Here is a 19,819-nt window from a genome sequence, read left to right as displayed (position 1 = left end):
CTTTTACTATCTCCCTCTTAACAAACTCCCAGCCATCATGAACTCCCTTTCCTTTTAGTATTACTTTGTAGGGAGCGGCCTTCACACTCACAGCCAGGCAATGTTCCTCCAGCCTTATGAGGAGCCTCATGTTAAGCAGCACAAAATAGTCATAGAAATATTAAAGCATCTAAAATTCATAATTCAGTTTTGTATATAACATCACGATGTCTGCCCTGGTGCTGAAAGCTAACCATTGTTGGTGCTCAGGAGCAAAAGTGTTCCACAACCAGGGGCAGGGAGGTGGGGTTTCCGTTGAGAAAGCCTCATTAAAAGTTTTGGTAGCTCAGCTGCATATGGCAATAGTACCACCAAAAGGACCTGCCAGGCAGATCTCAGATCCTGGGCGGGATGGTACAAGGAGAGGTTCTCCATTAGGTAACTTGGCTTGAGGCTTTATGTGTCAAAACAAGCACCTTGAATTAGGTCTGAAAACTTATGGAGAGCTACGAAGCTATGCTGGTGAAAAGCGTTCTTCTGTATGTCCAGGCCCAGTTAGTAACCTAGTTGCTCTGTTATGTATTTGCTTCACTTTTTGAACCATATTCTAAAGCAGACCCACATACCATGCACTGGAATGGATCCTAAGGGGGCCATCCAGAGTTCTGGAGTACATTGTCAGCAATATACTGATGGTACACAGCTCTGCTTCTCCTTTACATCTGCAGATGAGGCAGTGGAAGTGCTGGGCTGTTGTCTTGCCTGAGTAATGGACTGGATGAGAGCCAACAAACTGAAGCTCAATCCAGATAGGACGGAGGCACCTTTAGTGGGTGGTTCCCTAGAGCAGATGGCTGGGAGGTTGTCTGCTCTCGATAGGGTTACACTTGCTCTGAAGGAGTTGGTACACGCTTGGGGGTGCTTCTAGATCATTGCTGCCACTTAAGGCTCAAGTGGCCTCAGTTGCATTGAGTGCCCAGCTGCGCCCCTATCTGGACAGGCATAGCCTAACTTCTGCAAACTATGCTCTAGTAACCTTTAGCTTAGATTATTGCAACCCATTATATGTGGGGTTGCTTCTGAAGACGATTCAGAATCTTCACCTGGTGCAGAATTCAGCAGGTAAAGGTAAAGTAAAGGGACACAGGTGGTGCTGTGGTCTAAATCACTGAGCCTCTTGGGTTTGCTGATCGGAAGTTTGGCAGTTCAAATCCCCACAACAGGGTGAACTCCCACTGCTCTGACACAGCTCCTGGCAACCTAGCAGTTCGAAAGCACACCAGTGCAAGTAGATACATACAGTAGGTACCATTGCGGCAGGACAATAAATGGCATTTCTGTGCGCTCTTGCTTCTGTCGCGGTGTTTCCATTGTGCCAGTAGCAGTTTAGTCATGCTGGCAGCGTGACCCGGAAAGCTGTCTGCAGACAAATGCCAGCTCCCTCAGCCTGAAGCAAGATGAGCGGCACACCCCATAGTCGCCATCCAAGGTCCTTTGCCTTTACCTAGAGGGCAGCAACATGAGAATGGCTGGGGTAGCTCCCTGCTTATGGAATGCTCTCCCAGGGGGGTTCACCTGGCAGCTTTGTTACATATCTTTAGCTGCCAGGCAAGAACATATTCCTCTCCTCCCAGGAGATTAAACAATCTATGGCCTTTTAAATGGTGGGTGGTGGTTATTGTTTTTGTTTGTTACTATCTATTGTTTGTTACTATCTATTGTTACTATACTATCTATTTTTGTGTTTTTACATTGACAACTGCCCTGTGATCCTCAGATGAATGGGAGTGTACACATGTTATAGATAATAATAATTCACATGAACAGCACAAATAACAGCACAAATAACTTAGAAAGCTCTCTCTTTCTAAGACAAGCTGTCATAGAATCATAGAATCATAGAATCATAGAAACATAGAGTTGGAAGAGACCACAAGGGCCATCGAGTCCAACCCCCTGCCAAGCAGGAAACACCATCAGAGCACTCCTGACATATGGTTGTCAAGCCTCTGCTTAAAGACCTCCAAAGTAGGAGACTCCACCACACTCCTTGGCAGCAAATTCCACTGTCGAACAGCTCTTACTGTCAGGAAGTTCTTCCTAATGTTTAGGTGGAATCTTCTTTCTTGTAGTTTGGATCCATTGCTCCGTGTCCGCTTCTCTGGAGCAGCAGAAAACAACCTTTCTCCCTCCTCTATGTGACATCCTTTTATATATTTGAACATGGCTATCATATCACCCCTTAACCTCCTCTTCTCCAGGCTAAACATGCCCAGCTCCCTTAGCCGTTCCTCATAAGGCATCGTTTCCAGGCCTTTGACCATTTTGGTTGCCCTCCTCTGGACACGTTCCAGTTTGTCAGTGTCCTTCTTGAATTGTGGTGCCCAGAACTGGACACAGTACTCCAGGTGAGGTCTGACCAGAGCAGAATACAGTGGCACTATTACTTCCCTTGATCTAGATGCTATACTCCTATTGATGCAGCCCAGAATTGCATTGGCTTTTTTAGCTGCCGCGTCACACTGTTGGCTCATGTCAAGTTTGTGGTCAACCAAGACTCCTAGATCCTTTTCACATGTACTGCTCTCAAGCCAGGTGTCACCCATCTTGTATTTGTGCCTCTCATTTTTTTTGCCCAAGTGCAATACTTTACATTTCTCCCTGTTTAAATTCATCTTGTTTGTTTTGGCCCAGTTCTCTAATCTGTCAAGGTCGTTTTGAAGTGTGATCCTGTCCTCTGGGGTGTTAGCCACCCCTCCCAGTTTGGTGTCATCTGCAAATTTGATCAGGATGCCCTTGAGTCCATCATCCAAGTCGTTGATAAAGATGTTGAATAAGACCGGGCCCAAGACAGAACCCTGTGGCACCCCACTAGTCACTCTTCTCCAGGATGAAGAGGAACCATTGATGAGCACCCTTTGGGTTCGGTCAGTCAGCCAGTTACAAATCCACTGAGTGGTAGCATAGTCAAGACCGCATTTTACCAGCTTCTTTACAAGAATATCATGGGGCACCTTGTCAAATGCCTTGCTGAAATCAAGGTAGGCTACATCCACTGCGTTCCCTTCATCTACCAGGCTTGTAATTCTGTCAAAAAACGAGATCAGGTTAGTCTGACATGTCACTGGCACATTGACATGAACGGATGGAAGATGGTTAGAAGCACAATTCTGGGGGGACTGAAACTGTGGGGCAGGAGGGTGAGGGTTAAAAACTGCATATAAGGCTCGTTAATAGAGAATTTCAATTGTGTAAATGCTGCATCAATTGCTTTTTTCTAATTTTAAAAAATAACTTTAGCGCGAATGCTTCTATCAAGGATACATACAAGGGTTCCCAAACTCTGTTGCAGTACTCAGCACCTGTTATGGGCTCAGGTAAGAGATTTCAACAGCCTAAATCAATTATCTGTCTCTGGCATAATCCAGGCACCAGATGTTTCACAAAAGTACATGCAGTATATGTCCTGTCTCTCCCATCCCCATCATTGTGCTTCACATTCCTGACTTTGTTGAGTGGAAGTTCACAGCAGCCCAAGATATTTACTCTTCTCTGAGCAATGGAAAGTTCCCAGGTGTGGGGCCTACCCAGTTTTGGTCTCCTTTGGAAGGAAATCACTGTAGACTTACTTGGTTTTGTAATATTTGAGCTTATTTACAAACATGCAGGCTGAGCATAAGCATAAGTGGAGGCCCTGCTTAAGCATTCCAGCAGACAGCCAAATACCCCTGTCCCTGTATGAGGTATCCAGAGGAGATGGCCAGCACCCTAAGATACTGTGCGCCCAAACACAGGACTAGCAAACTCCAGCGATTGGCAGTCCTTATGCCAGCCATTTGCTTCTCTATAATGTCTTCTTGGAATGATTTAGGGCTTATCCACACTTATCTTTCCTCTGCTCTTTCCTGACACAGCTCACAATTTAAAGCTCTGTGTCTGAGCACCTGTTTTTAGCTTTGGAGCATTCCCTGTGAAAACACACTCTTTAAAGCTCAACTGGAGCAAATGTCAGTCGGTGGAAACCCAAATGGATGTTTGCACTGATTCATCTTTAACAAGTGTCCCCACCCCCCACGTGGGGGGTGGGCGGGAAACTGCTCTGACATGGAGCGTTAAAGCAGTGGGCCCTGCCTGAAAGAGTGGGACCAAAGATAAGTGTGACTAAGCCCTTAGTTTTCAAAGGGAGAGCATCATCAAAGGGCAGCCAAGGGGAAAGGGTGGAGCAGGATGTGTTCAAGGGACTGAGAGTGTTCAAGGTGAGACAAAAGTCATGGGCAGGATTTTACTGGGACATGAGCACCGAGAAGTGGAGGTGAGGTGCAAGATAAGGGATGGGAGTTTGTTTGGGAGCGATCAGAAAGCCACTGTGTGTGAGGTGGGGTATCATGTGCTCAGAGCATAAAGGGAGTAATGAAAAACATTCTTAGGATCCCACGGGTTTGAGGTTAATTAAGCTCACTTTTCCTGTACAGTGGTACCTCGGGTTACCGTATTTTTCGCTCTATAACACGCACTCGACCATAACACGCATGTAGTTTTTAGAGGAGGAAAATCCGTAGGCATGCCACCCGTAGGCATTCCCTCCATAACACGCACAGACATTTCCCCTTACTTTTTAGGAGGAAAAAGTGAGTGTTATGGTGCAAAAAATACGGTAAGTACTTAATTCGTTCCGGAGGTCCGTTCTTAACCTGAAACTGTTCTTAACCTGAAGCACCACTTTAGCTAATGGGGCTTCCAGCTGCCGCTGCCTCCGGAGCATGATTTCTGTTCTCATCCTAAAGCAAAGTTCTTAACCTGAGGTACTATTTCTGGATTAAGGGAGTCTGTAACCTGAAGCGTATGTAACCTGAAGCATATGTAACCCGAGGTACCACTGTAGTCTCCTTGAACCTTGGCTAGTACTCTTTATTTTTTCCAGAGGGCTGTTGCAGTTTGAGAATGTCAGCTATGGAATTGAGCATTTGAAATCCTCAGCTAATTTTGAGCACCTGATTTATCAGATAAACAACAAAAACCTCCAGAGTCCACTTAGGAGAGAAGATTTGCCATCTACAGAAAGACAACTGGGGAGTGAGGGCATGCCTTATAAGCTGCTCTCAGATACTGTGGTAAGTGCTAAGAGGTTTCTTTCATTCTTAAACTGGCCTTTAGGAGTAATTACCATCAATAATCATTTTTTATTTGGAGTCCTCCCTGAGAACTCAGATTAGTAGGCTTACAATACAGATGCAATGCACAGCTTTTGAAGTGATTTTTTTCAGTGGGGCGGCTTGATGCAGGCTTGGTTCTAGTAATCTGCTGCTAACGTTAAGCCATTTTGCATTATAAAAGCTCCAGGACCAAAATACAAAAATGATTACTAAATGTGATTTATTTTGTCTTTCCTCAGCCACTGTCAGATGTCACTAAAGTACACAGATACATAGAAATATATATCATTTTGGATAAGGATTTGGTAAGTTACTGACCACCTGAAACACATCTTCTTAAACTGAAAGGGCAATTCATTGAACCAGCATAGTGTTGTGCATGTGGGAATGTTCAGGGAGGCAAGAGAGGATATATTGTTTAATGATATCCTTCCTAACTTGTGTTAGCAAGTTCTATATCTAAGCAGAGTTTCAACATTCCCTTTTCAAACGCACAACTTGTTGCAGGCTAGTTTTAGCCTCTAAATATATAGGATTCCTGGTAAGATCCCTTCTTTCTTTCTTTTTTCAAAAAATAATAATATTTATTTTATAACACAAATAAACAGCACAAACAGAAAAAACAAACAAACAATACAAACAAATTCTTGTCTTATCCTTATTTTTTCTAAACATTGTTAGGTGAGCTTTCCCAAGTCCTTCCTATCTGATTTTCATTTTACCTCATCTTTAGCAGTTTATATATATCATAATTTTTAACCATTTTAAAAAATCACACTTACTTTTAGCATAAAAATCTTCACATTTTATCCCTTACATATAATACTATTTTAAAATACACTATCTTCTACTTCTACCCTACAGCCTATATCCACTTCCAAAGCTATTCTAATTTAAATATTAACTCCCCCCCCCCAAATATTCTTTAAACTTCTTCCAATCTTCTTCCGCCATCTCTTCTCTCTGGTCCCGGAGTCTCCCAGTCAGTTCAGCAAGTTCCATATCATCTTCATCTGCCATTCTTCAATAGTTGGTAAATCTTGTTTCTTCCAGTTCTTCGCTAGTAATATTCTCGCAGCTGTTGTGGCATACAGAAAAAAAGGAGCATACTTTTGGGGGATTTCACCCGCCACTATACCAAGTAAAAAGGCTTCTGGTTTCTTAATAAATGTGTTTTTAAACACTTTTTTCAGTTCATTATAAATCGTTTCCCATAAGTCTTTTTACCTTGGGGCACGTCCACCACATGTGGTAAAAGGTTCCTTCTTTTTCCTTGCATTTCCAGCATTTATTATCATGAGTATGATACATTTTTGCTAACTTCACCGGTGTTAAGTACAATATATACATCATTTTCATCAAATTTTCTTTTAATACACTACATTCTGTAAATTGGATTCCTTTTTTCCATAATTTCTCCCAGTTCACCATCATAATATTGTGCCCCACATCCCTAGCCCATTCAATCATTACAGATTTCACTTATTCATCTTTCGTATGCTATTCCAGCAATAAATTATACATCTTGGATAAGTTTTTCATTTTTGTATCTAATAATTCCATTTTCAGTTTGGATTTCTCTGTTTGAAAACCAATTTTCTTATCCACTTTAGATGCTTCATTTATCTGGATGTACTGGAACTAATCATCTAATTTATCTTTCAACTGATCATAAGATTTCAATGTAAATTGGTCCCCTACTGCCATCCAAATATCATTATACTTCAACCATGTGGCTTTCATATTCAACCTTTTATGGGTCTTAGCTTCCAATGGTGATATCCATCTGGTGTTTTCCTTTCTAACAAATCCTTATATCTTATCCAAACATTGTACAAAGATTTTCTAATTATATGATTTTTAAATCCTTTGTGAGCTTTTATCTTATCATACCATAAATATGCATGCCAACCAAATACATTATCAAAACCTTCCAAATCTAGAACATCTGTATCTTCCAACAAAAACCATTCTTTCAACCAGCAAAAGGAGGCTGCTTCAAAGTAAATACTTAAATCTGGCAGGGAGAAACCCCCTCTCTCTTTCACATCTGTTAATAATTTAAACTTAATTCTGGGGTTTTCCCCCCTGCCAGATAAATTTAGATAATTCCTTTTGCCATTCCTTAAAACAATTCAAGTTGTCAACTTGAAACAAAAATAACAACTTAGGCAATACATTCATCTTTACCGCTGAAATTCGGCCCAACAAAGATAATTTCAACCTTGTCCAGATATCCAAATCTCTTTTGATATCCTTCCACAACTTTTCATAATTGTCTTTATACAAATTCAAATTTTTGCAATCATATTTACACCCAGATACGTCACGTTTTTCGCAAACTTCAGTGCTTTGATTGCACTGGTCTCAAGGTCCTGTAAAGTCAATACCAAAGGCTTTTAACTTATATTGTTTAGTTCCCACTACTATGCCTTTAACTTCCTCATCCTTCCTTATCATGTTCAACAGCACCTCTAGGACAGAAATAAAAAGCAGGGGGGAAAGTGGGCACCCTTGCCTGGTTCCCTTTTCAATCCTAATTTCTTCTGAGACCACATTGTTAATTATAATTTTTGCTTTCTGCTCAAAGTAAATTGCATTAATACCATTTTAAAAGTTTTGACCAACCCCCATATTACATAAGTTCTGCTTCATAAAGCTCCAAGAAACATTATCAAAGGCTTTCTCTGAATTAGCTGAAACATTAACATTGCTTTAGTTTTCATTTTTACCTCTAATCTTTCCAACACATCCACTATGTTCCTAATATTATCTTTCATATGCCTCTCAGGTAGGAAGCCTGATTGATCATTATGTATGTGCTTATTCAAAACCTTCTTCAATCTTGTAGCCAAAATATATGCAAATATTTTTTACTCCACATTCAACAAAGAAATTGGTCGGTAGTTCTTTACTTGAGCTCTATTTGTGTCCGGTTTGGGTATCAGAGTGATGAATGCCTCTTTCCAGGACTCGGGTGCTTTGTCCCCCTGTAATATCTTGTTACAAACATCCATCAATGGTTGTATCAGCCAATCCTTAAATATTTTATAATATTTGGATGTTAAGCCATCAGGTCCCAGTGCTTTGCCTATTTGCATTTGGACAATTGCCCCTTCAACTTCTTGTCTTGTAATCAGTTCATTTAGTAGGTTCTTTTTATCCGCTGGAATTTTCTGCAATCTATTTTTGTCCAGAAGCTGTTCCATTTTTTCCTTTTCTTCTTTTTCTTTTTTGTAAAGCTGTTTATAGTACTTTTGAAAGCATTTTCGAATCTCTACTGGGTTCTCAATATTCTTTCCTTTTTTTTTTTTTTATAAAATTTTTTATTGCGTTCCTTTTCATAGGTTCACAAATTAGTTTACATAGCAACATGCAAGAAACATTTTTTTTATATATAAAGAAAAATAAAAACAGAAAAAGAAAAAAAAAATTGAATATGTTACACATCATGTTTCATAAATTTACTTTCTTTTGGACCTCCCCACATCTTCCCAACATTGCATTCATTGTTCTAACCTGATCAGCAATTTGTTACCTTGTTTCACAACTTATTGTATCTTTGACTTTATTATGTTACCAATTTCGAAAGTTTGTAGTTTACTTTTGGTACCTTCACAATAAACATAATATATTGTTTCAAATTTGTTTCCTTTTCTTTTTTATGGTTCTCAATATTCTTTCCATCCTCCATAATATTAATTATTGTACTCTTCTTCAGTCTCTTTTTCAATTGCCAAGCCAATAATTTTCCGCATTTATTTGCCGATTCAAAAGTCTTTTGTTTCATCAATTTAATTTTCCATTCAATTTCTTGATTTACTATTTGTGAATACTGAGATTGTAACACCTTAATCTCCTTTTGAATCTGTTGATTTTTTGGATTACATCTCAGTTTTTTCTCTTTCTCCTTTAACTGAGACAGAATTTTTTCCTTTTGCTCATTCTGTGCTTTCTTCCTGATAGAATTCTGTTGAATCAGGAAACTTCGCATTACTGCTTTACTTGCATCCCATACGACCCTTGCTTCAATTCCAGAATTCAACTCAAAATAGTCCTTTAGGGTCTTCTGAGCTTTATTTACAATCAAATCATTTCTCATTCATCCACCATCTAAAAGAACCCTCTAGAGACAATTTTAACTTTGTCAGCACAGCATTATGATATGACAAATGATTGGACTAATCTCAGATTTAGTCACTCTTGGGGTCAAGTCTTTAGTTAGCCATATATAATCCAGGCGGCTACATGATAGATTTGCATCTGAAAAAATCTTTCTCCATTTTTGGATTCCTCAATCTCCAAATGTCCATCAGGTCAAAATTGTCCACCATCTCAAAAAGTGTCTTTGGTAACCTCCCATCATTAGTAAGTTTTTGCCTTTGGGTTCTATCCATCATTGTTGTTCAAATCCCCCATCAAGATAATTTTGTAATCCAGGTAATCCGTAAGGGTGGCCTACAAATTTTTAAAGAATTCCGATTTGCCCTCATTTGGTGTATAGATTCCAAGCATCAAGAGTTTTTGGCCTTGTACTGTCAATTCCACTGCAACATATCTTCCAACTTCATCCTTAAAGATCATTTTGGGACTCAATTTCTCTTTAACATAAATCACACCACCTCTTTTTTTAACCTTATCTGAAGAGATAAATTCCTGGCCTAATTTTTTATTTTGCAGAATGTTCCTGTGGGTTCTTATTACATGAGTTTCTTGTAAACATATCACATCTAAATTCTGTTTTATCAGCACATGTTGAATTTTATTTCTTTTAGGCCGTTAATTCACATTCCAAGATAAAATTCTTAATGCCATATTATCTCAGTCCAAATCTGGAGGTCCGACTCCCGCCCCAAGTCGTGATCCTGATCCCAGACCTGCACCTGTAGCTGATCCAACTCCTGCTCCTGTGTCAAATCCAAAATCACTAGCGTTCTTTTTTCTTTTCTTCAATCGACCTGATTCGAAGTTTCCTTTGCTGGTATTTAAATGAAAGGCCTTGTGGAAATTCCCATCGAAAGAAGATATTGTTTCTTCTCAATGCACTTGTAAGATCCAAATAGTTATTTCTTTTTGCCAAGAAAAATTTTGGGATTTCTTTAAATAAAACAATTGAATGTTGTTGTACTTCAAAATTCTTGTTGTAATGCAATCCCAAAATTTTATCACTTTGATCCTTTGTTTGAAAGACTACCAGGCAATCATATAAAATTTTGAGTCCTTTTTTCCTCTGGGTCCAAATCTGTAGGCCTTTATAATTGTGGGTTCCACCTCTTCCTTTGTTAGGTCCCAAAAGGACACAAATTCCTGGACCAAGCACTCTTTCAAATTTCCTTGTTCAATGTCTAGTAGGCCTCTCAAACAAAGATATGTCTCTCTTTCCTTAAGTTGTAAAAAAGCTATTGCTGTTTGGGCCTCTTCCTGTAATTTTTTTAAGTCTGAAAGTTTAACAGCTTCAATCTCTGATAGTCTTTTCTGTAAACCTGCAGCTTCTTATTTAACCTCTTGGAGGTCTTTGCACAGAATTCCAAAGTCTTTTTTAAATTCCCGGAGACAGAGCGTATTAGCTCTGATCTCAGTTGCAAGACTCTGCAGACCCTGCTTATTATCTTTCATAAACTCCAATATTTGCTCTTGGAAAGCCTGGTCTTTAGAGTCTCTTCTTGTTTGTGGCTTTTTCCCAGGCTCACCCGCCATAGCACCGCTAGTAACTCAGATTTCCAAGGTCAAAGAAACTTTTATTTCAAAACAGTCAGGAGTATGAGCTGCAAGTCAGACAACAGCTCCAGTTTGCAGGAAAAGGCAGTTAAAATACAGTCCCAATTTTTCCAACCTGCCATTCTTATTTATTTTCCTTTTTCACTCCTCAAGCAATTCAGATAGAGGTATGTTGCCAGTTTTCACTTTAAGGGTTAAAATGTTTCAGTTTGACCGCTGCAGCAACTTCAAAATATCCAAGTAGGAAACGAAAGTAACAAGCATTCCTTCTATTGTTACATCACAATGGCTGTTTGCCACTCTGACCGGGTCACCGCTTCCAGAGAGTCAAGCGGCTTTTAAAATACATTTTAAAGAGCTTTTGCAGGTATTTCAGTAATGTTAAATCCTCTCCCCCCCTTCACCTGCTTTTGGGGGGTTAATAGATCCAGTCTTTGGAAGTTTAAAAGTCTCAAGATCTTTTCTCTTTGCTTCAGAAATGTCTCTGCTTTCCCATTCTATCAGCGGGTAGGGACTGACTTCCGTTTTTAAATTCCCTTACCCATGCCCAGATTGTTCCAAATCTTAATCCAAATATAAAGGGTACTCATAGTGCAGTCCTTAAATGATTTTAGCATTGGAAGAATTGACCTCACAGTCTTGCAGCTTCGTACCATCAAAGGAAGCGTTCTATCCGTTGCGTTGCAGCTCCAACCCCCTCGATCTCAGAGCTCAAAACAGAGCTTACCAGGGAGGGGGGATCCCGCTTTTGATGCCCACCTGATCCCACATCCTCATGCTCGACCTCATGCTCGATTTGAGGTTTTTCCTGGGGGTCCGCTACACTGGAGCAATTTTCCCCGCCTTTGATGTACCAAGGTCTTCTTCGACGAAGAGACCTTCGACTGTGATGGTGCGCGATCAACTCGAAGCTCTTCTGGTAGGATCCCTTCTTGTCCCTCTTAAAAAAAATAAACACAACAATCTTATTAAAGTCAATATAAATGTAGTTTACTCACATTCATTCAGTTCACAGTTGGATCCCTGAAAGCAGACTTATGTTACAAAAGTATATTGCATATGTGGAAATATCCCATAAAGGAGTTAGTTAGTTCCTAAGTGACTGCAAACAAGCAGTCACTTCTCCTCACACATAGCAAAACAAAATGGAGAAGAGCTGAAAGAGAGAGAGAGAGATGTGCTTCCTGCCTTGCTTTTGTTCCCAGGCAGAGAGGGGGCCGGATTAGACCATGCCCTCCTCTAGTCACATGCAGAGGAAGTTTGTCCCAGCTCAGGAGGAAACAGGAAGTTTTCTTCTGGCTGGTACAAAGCATCCTCTATCATGTTCACTCTAGGAATGTTGTATTTGACTGCTATGTGTTTCACATCCCACATTGCAGAGGTTTTCAACCTTTTTGAGTCCATGTTCCCTTGACCAACTACATTCTTTCTGCAGCTGCACTGTAGGGAAACACACTCCAAGCCTCAGAAGCCCAGTTATGTCACCCCTTGCCTGCAGAGTCAGCAGCCTCTCACCCCTTTTCGAACATCCTCCCTTGTGGAGTATTCCCTCAGCCACCTCTCCTTGGGAGTCCTCCAGGCAGCTGCCGCAACTACCACTGGTCTCTGAACTACCCCAAAGAGGATGCCCCCAGCCTTAGCAGCCCAGTGGAGACCGGCCAAAGGTGTGCGTGAGGCCAGCACCTTACTCACCTTGGGAGGCAGCCGTGGGTGGCGCCAGGCCTGCAGGGTGGAAAGGCTCCCTTTGGCGCTGGGCATTCAGCTCCCAGAAAGGCATTGCACACAGCAAGCACAAGAAAGGCCAGCATGGCACCTGCCTGCCTGGCTTCCTACTTGTTCAGCCATTCTCAACAATAAGGGCTGGTGGACTGGCTGGCTGGGCTTCATCGCCTGTTTGCTTGCCTACTCCTCAGCTCCTGGCAACCAGCACCCCTGGCCAGCCCCAGAGGCACCATTCGCCTGCAGAGCTTGTAGCCAGGGCTGCTGCAACAAACAGCTGTGCAAGCCTTTGGGAGGCAGAGATGCAAGAGGGCATCGGAGAAGGGAGGGAAGGTGCCTACAGCACCCCTGACCATCATTCAAGGCACCCCAGGGTGCCATGGCACATGGGTTGGAAACTGGTGTAGTGGATAGAGTGTTAGCCTTAGATGGTGAGATTTGGCATATAGGGTCAACTTGGCCTAGCCCTTTTATCTCAATCTAATCTGGTTTGCAGGGCCACTCCTGAGTATAAAATGAGATAACACCATATACTCACTTAGCTTATTAGCAGTAGACTGCAATTGAAGCATGACAGGAGGTTGTTGAGGACCCTGAAGACCATCTCACCCTGCTAAGGTTGTTCGATTCACTGCTATCCTACAGACGCACATGCACAGAAAGGCAAGCTCTAAGTGCATTCAAATCACTTCACATCTCTTTTCCATATATGCCTGGCACAACGTCTGGTTCAGCTGTCATATCAAGTTGCATGTGGCCCAGTGTTCTGTTGCCAACACTGGCAGTCTACCATAACTATTGTCTGTTTTATTGTTTATTTTTGCTATGATGCACACAACTGTTTTTCTCTCCAGTACAACTTTTTGGGTGGAAGCAGAGAAATTGTTACCGACAGCATAGCACAGCTTATTGGTTTTGTCAACAGTGTAAGTGACTGCCATGTTTTGTTTTTCTTTTGTACTAACAAGAGCCACTTGGATGTTTTCACTTGGCTCTCACTCTTAACAGCCTTGTCTTGCAAGCATATGTTCTGGCAAAGTAATTGCATAGCATTGGATGATAGGAATACATGCACACTCATGAGGTCATGGCTCGTGATCTTATTTAAACATTACAATGTTACATAAAATGTTATTCTTGGAAAGGGAGCATATAAATAATGTACGAAAATAATTAAATGGCCAACACTGATCATTATGTTCTGTTATATCAGATAATTAGGTCTTGATCCAGTTAAATTAGTATAGATTACATTCCATTTAAAGTGAGACACCACTTAGTTTTGACTAACTTAAACAGCATGCATGGTTTCAGTAGTACTTACCCTACAATAGAAGACAATATTGGCATGTCTGACGTTTTTAGGACATAATGTTAAACCATGGTTTAACACAGGGGTGTATGGAATGTTAGGGGAGGGGTAGTACCTCTGGTAGGGGACACATCCTGCTCTTTCTGGGGTAGCTTGTCCACTTTGGTTGCCACCCTGCACTCAGCTCTCACCCGTGGTTCCTAGAAGCTGTCAACATACAACAGTGGCCACACCCCAGGAACAGCTTTGGCTGGCTGGCTAAACCATGTGAGGGTAGCTAATGGGTCTCAACCCCTTGGTGAGTTAGGGACTTCCCCTGCATGCAAAGCAGGCTCCAGCAGACTGAGCAGATGAGACCAAGAGGGGGTCCAACAGTCAAGAAGGCGGTTTCTGCATGTGTTGTAGAGGGAAGTGAGGGGCAGATAGGGCTCATCAACCTGGGAAGAAGGAAAACTCTGATCCTAAACCTCTGCTGCCTTGTGGGATATCTTTGGAGAGAAGAAAAGGCTAAGGAATAAACCCTACACAAATCCAGAGTGGAATCCTTAAGACAGTTGGATGGCACCTTGTACACCTCCTTCCAGCAGCTGCTGCAGCCAAGCTGGTGCCAAACGCCTTGCTCTGCTTTCCTTTGGACCACATCAGTGAGGCTGAGAGGAGGATCTTCTCGTCTGGGCAGCCCAGGACCTCCAGACGCACTGCCCAAGCTTGTGTCCCAGGGAGGTCAGTTCAGTGCTGCTAACACAGCGGTTTGACATCACATCTGGAGGCACACTCCATTGTCTCTCGAGACAGATGATGCCAACACACAGTTTAGCACAGAGGTGCTCAAAAGGATGTCCTCCAGCAGTTGTTAGATCACAGCTCGCATCTGTCCCAGCCAGCATGGCCAATGGTTTAAGAGAATGGTTCAACAATGTCTGGAGGGCACCACACTGGCTACCCCTAACACTTCACACTAGTAGCAGTGAACCTTGGGTTCACACACTCTTTATTTCTCTCCCCTCTTCTGGCACAGCCATGAGAAGGAGATCAGAAGCTACTTGCTTCCTATTTCAAACTAATTAGAGTTTCTTTTATGTCTGAACTGGGACCAGAGTGAGGTGGGGTGGAGGAACTCTTTTTAGTTAAAAGTACTGTTCGTTGAAACAAACCAGGATCAAACCTTGGTGTGGGATCTTGACTTGTTAACAAACCATAGTTCAAACTAACCAACCTCCCCAGTTCAGAAGTCTCTGTTTAGTTTAAAACCATAAGTGGACACGCTAAAAGAGGAATGGGGAGGGGGCAGCATTTGAGCGCAAGGATCTATATGTGCATGCAGTCTGGAAGTCTCATTCTCATTCTCAAACCTTTATTGAGTGGCTGGTCCTGAAAGACCTATATTGGCTCCCAGTATGTTTCCGAGCACAATTCGAAGTGTTGGTGCTGACATTTAAAGCCCTAAATTGCTTCAGCCCAGTATACCTGAAAGAGCGCCTCCACCTCCATCATTCAGCGCTGGGGGCCTTCTGGCGGTTCCCTCACTGTAAGAAGTGAGGTTACAGGGAACCAGGCAGAAGGCCTTCTCGGTGCTGGTGCCTGCCCTGTGGAGCGCCCTCCCACCAGATGTCAAGGAAATAAACAATTATCTGACTTTTTAGAAGACATCTGAAGTTTTATTCTGTTTTTAATGTTCTGTTGAAAGCTGTCCAGAGTGGCTGGGGTAGAAATAATAAATTTATTATGATGATGATTGTTATTAATATTATTATTGGCATATGTACAAGATTCCAGCAGGTTCAATACAAAAAAATTACTTATCAGAAACCTGCATCTAACACTTAAGTTAATAACATGTTGCTGAAACCTGATTACTATCGCCATCTTATACCCCATCCTGAAGGCAGCTACCTTACATTTGTCTGAATGGCCACTCCTTACTAACAAACCTACAGATTAATAAGCTTAGATTAAATTATCTGATACCAGGACATGAGTGACTGATTCTATTTGTCACAGCACTCACCACTCACTGCCCACTATCGGCATGCACCCAGTGTGTGTGTCGCAATGTGTGTACTGTGGTGCCCCTTCCAGCTGTCCGGAGGCTGCCTCCCTGCGGCCACCCCCACATTTGCCTCATGGGCACACCAGCCCTGAGCCCCTGGCTTCTTGCACGTGTGAGCTCTGGCACAAATTAGGACCAGGCTCTTACTTACAATCACCCAAATATTTATGATGAATTCCTTGAAAATTAAGATGGAACCACTGAACATGTATTTTTCCCTGCCTTTATTTGAGTTTGCATTCCTTCCATCTTTTCAGATATTTTCTAGCCTTAACATTACAGTTGTTCTATCTTCTTTGGAATTCTGGACGGACCATAATAAAATCTCAACATCAGGAGAGCCCGATGTGTTACTACGAAAATTTTTACGTTGGAAAAATTCATATCTTGTTCTACGGCCTCATGATCTGGCACTTTTGTTAGTGTAAGGAGGTATATTTTCTCATATAAAGCACTTTAATATTGCTATAGCATGCATACTCATATACACTGAGAGATAGTGACTCACTAACATAGGCGCTATCTCCCTGGGGCTCTGGGTGCCCAAGCACCCACAAGATTTCACATATAGGGGCTGGGCAGCCACAAAATGCAGGGGCAGGCGCGTGGACACCACGCCCAGTCGAAGAGAGAATGTGGAGTTTGGGCAGAGGGTGGAAGAGAGTGTGGTGTTCGGGTGGGAGAGGTCCAGTCACCTCACTGCTGAAGCTCATGCCCTGCACTACGACGTCATGATGTCACAGTTTGGGTGGGGCATGCTGGGCACCCACAGTGTGGGGCCCGAGTCAGTGTCGCTGCTTTCTAAGATTTCAGAGAGGCGTCTTTCTCAGACTTAGCTGGAGCTGGTGGGGATTGAGCCTGGGACCTTTTGTGTGGAAAGCAGGTGTTCCACCCTGAGCCATAGTTTTTACCCTTTACTGAAATATTTATTATAGAACATTGTGCCCTTTAACAATATTTCTTCCTTAGAGTAGGTAGCAAATATAAATAACATAGCCTTCCCTCAAAATGCAGTGCCGTTAAAACTAGGGATAGACAGATCAGTTTTAGTCCACTTCATATAGCCGTTGTGCATGTGCTCACATTTTACACTTGTTTGCACATTCCATGTGCAGAATTCCCCCCTCCCACTGAAAAATCATCCCAAATGTAGTAGTTTTTAAAAAAATACTTTCATGGTGGTATGAGGGATGAGACTACATGTTTTCTTTTGTTTAATAACTCAAGCAGCTAGAAAATGATAACTATGTTCTCCCTCCACTGTCAGTGGTAGAACGCCTCTGAATACACTTGGTGGGACTCACAAGTGAGAAGAGTGCTCTTGCATTGAGATCCTGCTTGGCCACTATGAGAACAGGATGTTCCACTAGATGGGCCTTTGGCCTGATCCAGCAGCCAGGCTGCATGTTGAAAAGGGGCTGCAAAAGCATCTGGGAGTCTCTCTAATGGGCTTCATATGGGAAAAGCAGGTGACAGCACTGATGGCTGATGAGGGGGGGGGTAACCTTTTTCCTGTACTAATTCCCTGCAAGGGCTGTTATGTCACCATGCCTTGTCGCTGCCCCATTCCCTGCTTCATGTGGCTGACTCCTGTTTTACGAAGGAAACTATGTATTAATGTCAGCCCTAAGACCAGTCAGTGGAAATCCTTCCTACTTTCCTAGGAGCATGCCCTGTTGAGCTTAATGGGACCTACTTCTGGGTTTGGAATTATGCTATTAGGATCAAAGGATTTTCAGCCTTTTTGTGCAGTTAACTGAAAAATATAGCATTGCAAGAGCACCAGCAGCTGGGCAAAGGCAGTGAACCAACCTTTCCATAGGTAAAGCTAAAATAAAAAGTGCCTATGATCAGTCACTGTGTTGTAGATAGCATACCAGAGTTAAACCAGAGAGATCCATTTCCAGATTCCTCTTCAGCCTTGAAGTATCTTGGGCCAGCATTCTGTATTTGTTTATCAAGGAATAAATCCAGCATTGCGCTGTTACAAATGTTATGTCAGTGCAAGCATTTTTGCTTGCCCCATGGAACCATCTCCCCCCCTCCCCTCTATGCTGTTCTTGGAGCACTCTGGACCCTGCCTCCAACCAATCAGAGGGCATGGGGGCAGAGGGGAGAAAGCCCCATTGTACTGGTTTAAGTCTTTGCACAATTTTGGACCAGTTAGTTGAATCCAGTGCAATATTTATATCATGCCCCTTCCTCACAAAGCATTTTGTCACAGAGTTGCCTGAGTTCCTTGGATGAAGATGTGATGAAAAATGTCCTCATATCAAATAATAGTTGTTCCACGTTAAATGCTCTTGATGTGGGGCAGCATATGGAAGAGAAATCAAATGCATCTTTGGACAACTGTAGGAAAAGCCAATTTAAGACATAAGAGAAAACTCCAGCAGAAGGGTATAAGAGAGACAGAGATTTTGCCAACCTGGTGCCCTCCAGATGTTTTGGATTACAGCTTCTATCATACCCAGCTATCTGTTGGCTGTGGCTGATGAGAGTTGTAATCCCAAACAGCTAGAGGGCACCAAGTTGGCAAAGCACCTGTCATAGATGCAATACAGAAATTGCACAAGAAAATGTTGTCATCCCTCCTCTTAAAAACTCACACTGATTGAGTGGTAGGTACAGAAAGCCACAACCAGTGGACAGCAAGCAGAGATAATTGAAAGCATTGAAGCACAGCTCAGAGGCCCCTGCCAGGAACATATTTCCCTTCTACTGAAAGATTCCAGCAGATGTTAGAGCTAAATAGCAGATTGCTCACCTGGGATTGTGGGCAAATGATGGTGGAAGGGACCAGCTTGGTAACAAGATCTGAGAAGGCCACTGTGCATGTAATGTTCTCCACAGCTTCTTGATATATGTGAAGATTTTGCCATTTGTTTTGAAGATACAATCCCTTTGGCTACTCCAAAGTGTATGGCCCACCATCTACTTTTGTGTTTTAGTTACAGGGAGAAACCTAATTATGTAGGAGCAGGATTTATGGGGAAGCTGTGCCTCCGGAATTTTGATGCAGGAGTTGCTCTGGTACAGTATCGCTGAACTTTCTTAGCTGAAGTGTATATGTTGCCTGTCTTGGATTTAGGTATTGCAGGGTTGGGTAACCTGTGACCCTTCAGATGTTGTGAGACTACAGCCCCCATGTTCCTTGACCATTGTCCTTGCTGGTTGGGGATTGTAGAAGCTGGTATCCAAGAACGCCCTACTGAAATCTTAGAGACTCAATCGGTATTGGCATTCTGCCAACTTTTGAAGAGGCACTTGTTTCTCAACTTAAGCCTCTTTTAATTGCTGTTTGGATTGTTTTATTGCATATCTTAATTATGGATGTTTATACTTTTATATTTCTGTAACTGCTTTTTATACATCGTAAACCACTGCAAAGCCTATTTTGCCATAAAAGGATGGATAGATAAGATTAGATTAGTAATAGTAACATCTGGAGGGCTAGTAACATCTGGAGGTTCCCTGTTCCTGCTGTAAGTATAAGTCACATGCCTCTGGGTATTTGTTTTCCAGTGCAATTCTTGGAGGAGCTGCATTCAGTAGCTTAGGATATAATCCTGTACTAGAGTCATGCTGGCAGAGGGCTTTAGGATTTGACAGAAACAGAGTCCATTCCTCCCTTATATAATTTTTGTACATGTTGTCCCTGACATTGCCGGTCATTTAAGTGTGTAATAAGTGCATATGCTTAACATGTCTACCCCCACACCATTTTTTAGGACTGTACATTATCAGCTTTCCAGCTGCCTAATACTGTGTCCAACTGCACACTAAACTGTTATGGTTCTGGACTGTCAGGGGTTAACACTCCAGGAGCATTCTTATCAACTGGGTGCACTGCCCACATGATCCATGCTTGTTCCTTTGATCTGTGCT

General features: G+C 42.2%; 1 protein-coding gene across 9 annotated transcripts in view; it reads left to right on the top strand.

Annotated features, from left to right (window-relative positions):
- The window catches only part of LOC310695686 (disintegrin and metalloproteinase domain-containing protein 2-like), an 80,220-nt gene that overhangs the window by 14,424 nt on the left and 45,977 nt on the right, over positions 1–19,819 (top strand). For 6 of the 9 annotated variants that reach the window (XM_083480497.1, XM_083480496.1, XM_083480494.1 and 3 more), the window contains exons 5-10: positions 3,280–3,356; positions 4,901–5,090; positions 5,372–5,437; positions 13,424–13,495; positions 16,189–16,355; positions 18,883–18,964. In XM_083480497.1, the coding sequence (XP_083336623.1) occupies positions 3,280–3,356; positions 4,901–5,090; positions 5,372–5,437; positions 13,424–13,495; positions 16,189–16,355; positions 18,883–18,964 (654 nt within the window). The remainder of the gene's footprint in view (positions 1–3,279; positions 3,357–4,900; positions 5,091–5,371; positions 5,438–13,423; positions 13,496–16,188; positions 16,356–18,882; positions 18,965–19,819) is intronic. The other 3 variants (XM_083480500.1, XM_083480498.1, XM_083480499.1) reach the window with 2 other exon arrangements.

Source organism: Podarcis liolepis (assembly GCF_965112155.1).
Source record: "Podarcis liolepis genome assembly, chromosome: 16".
Classification (NCBI taxonomy): domain Eukaryota; kingdom Metazoa; phylum Chordata; class Lepidosauria; order Squamata; family Lacertidae; genus Podarcis; species Podarcis liolepis.
Note: the sequence above shows the minus strand (reverse complement) of the source record. Positions and strands in the feature narration are given on the sequence as shown.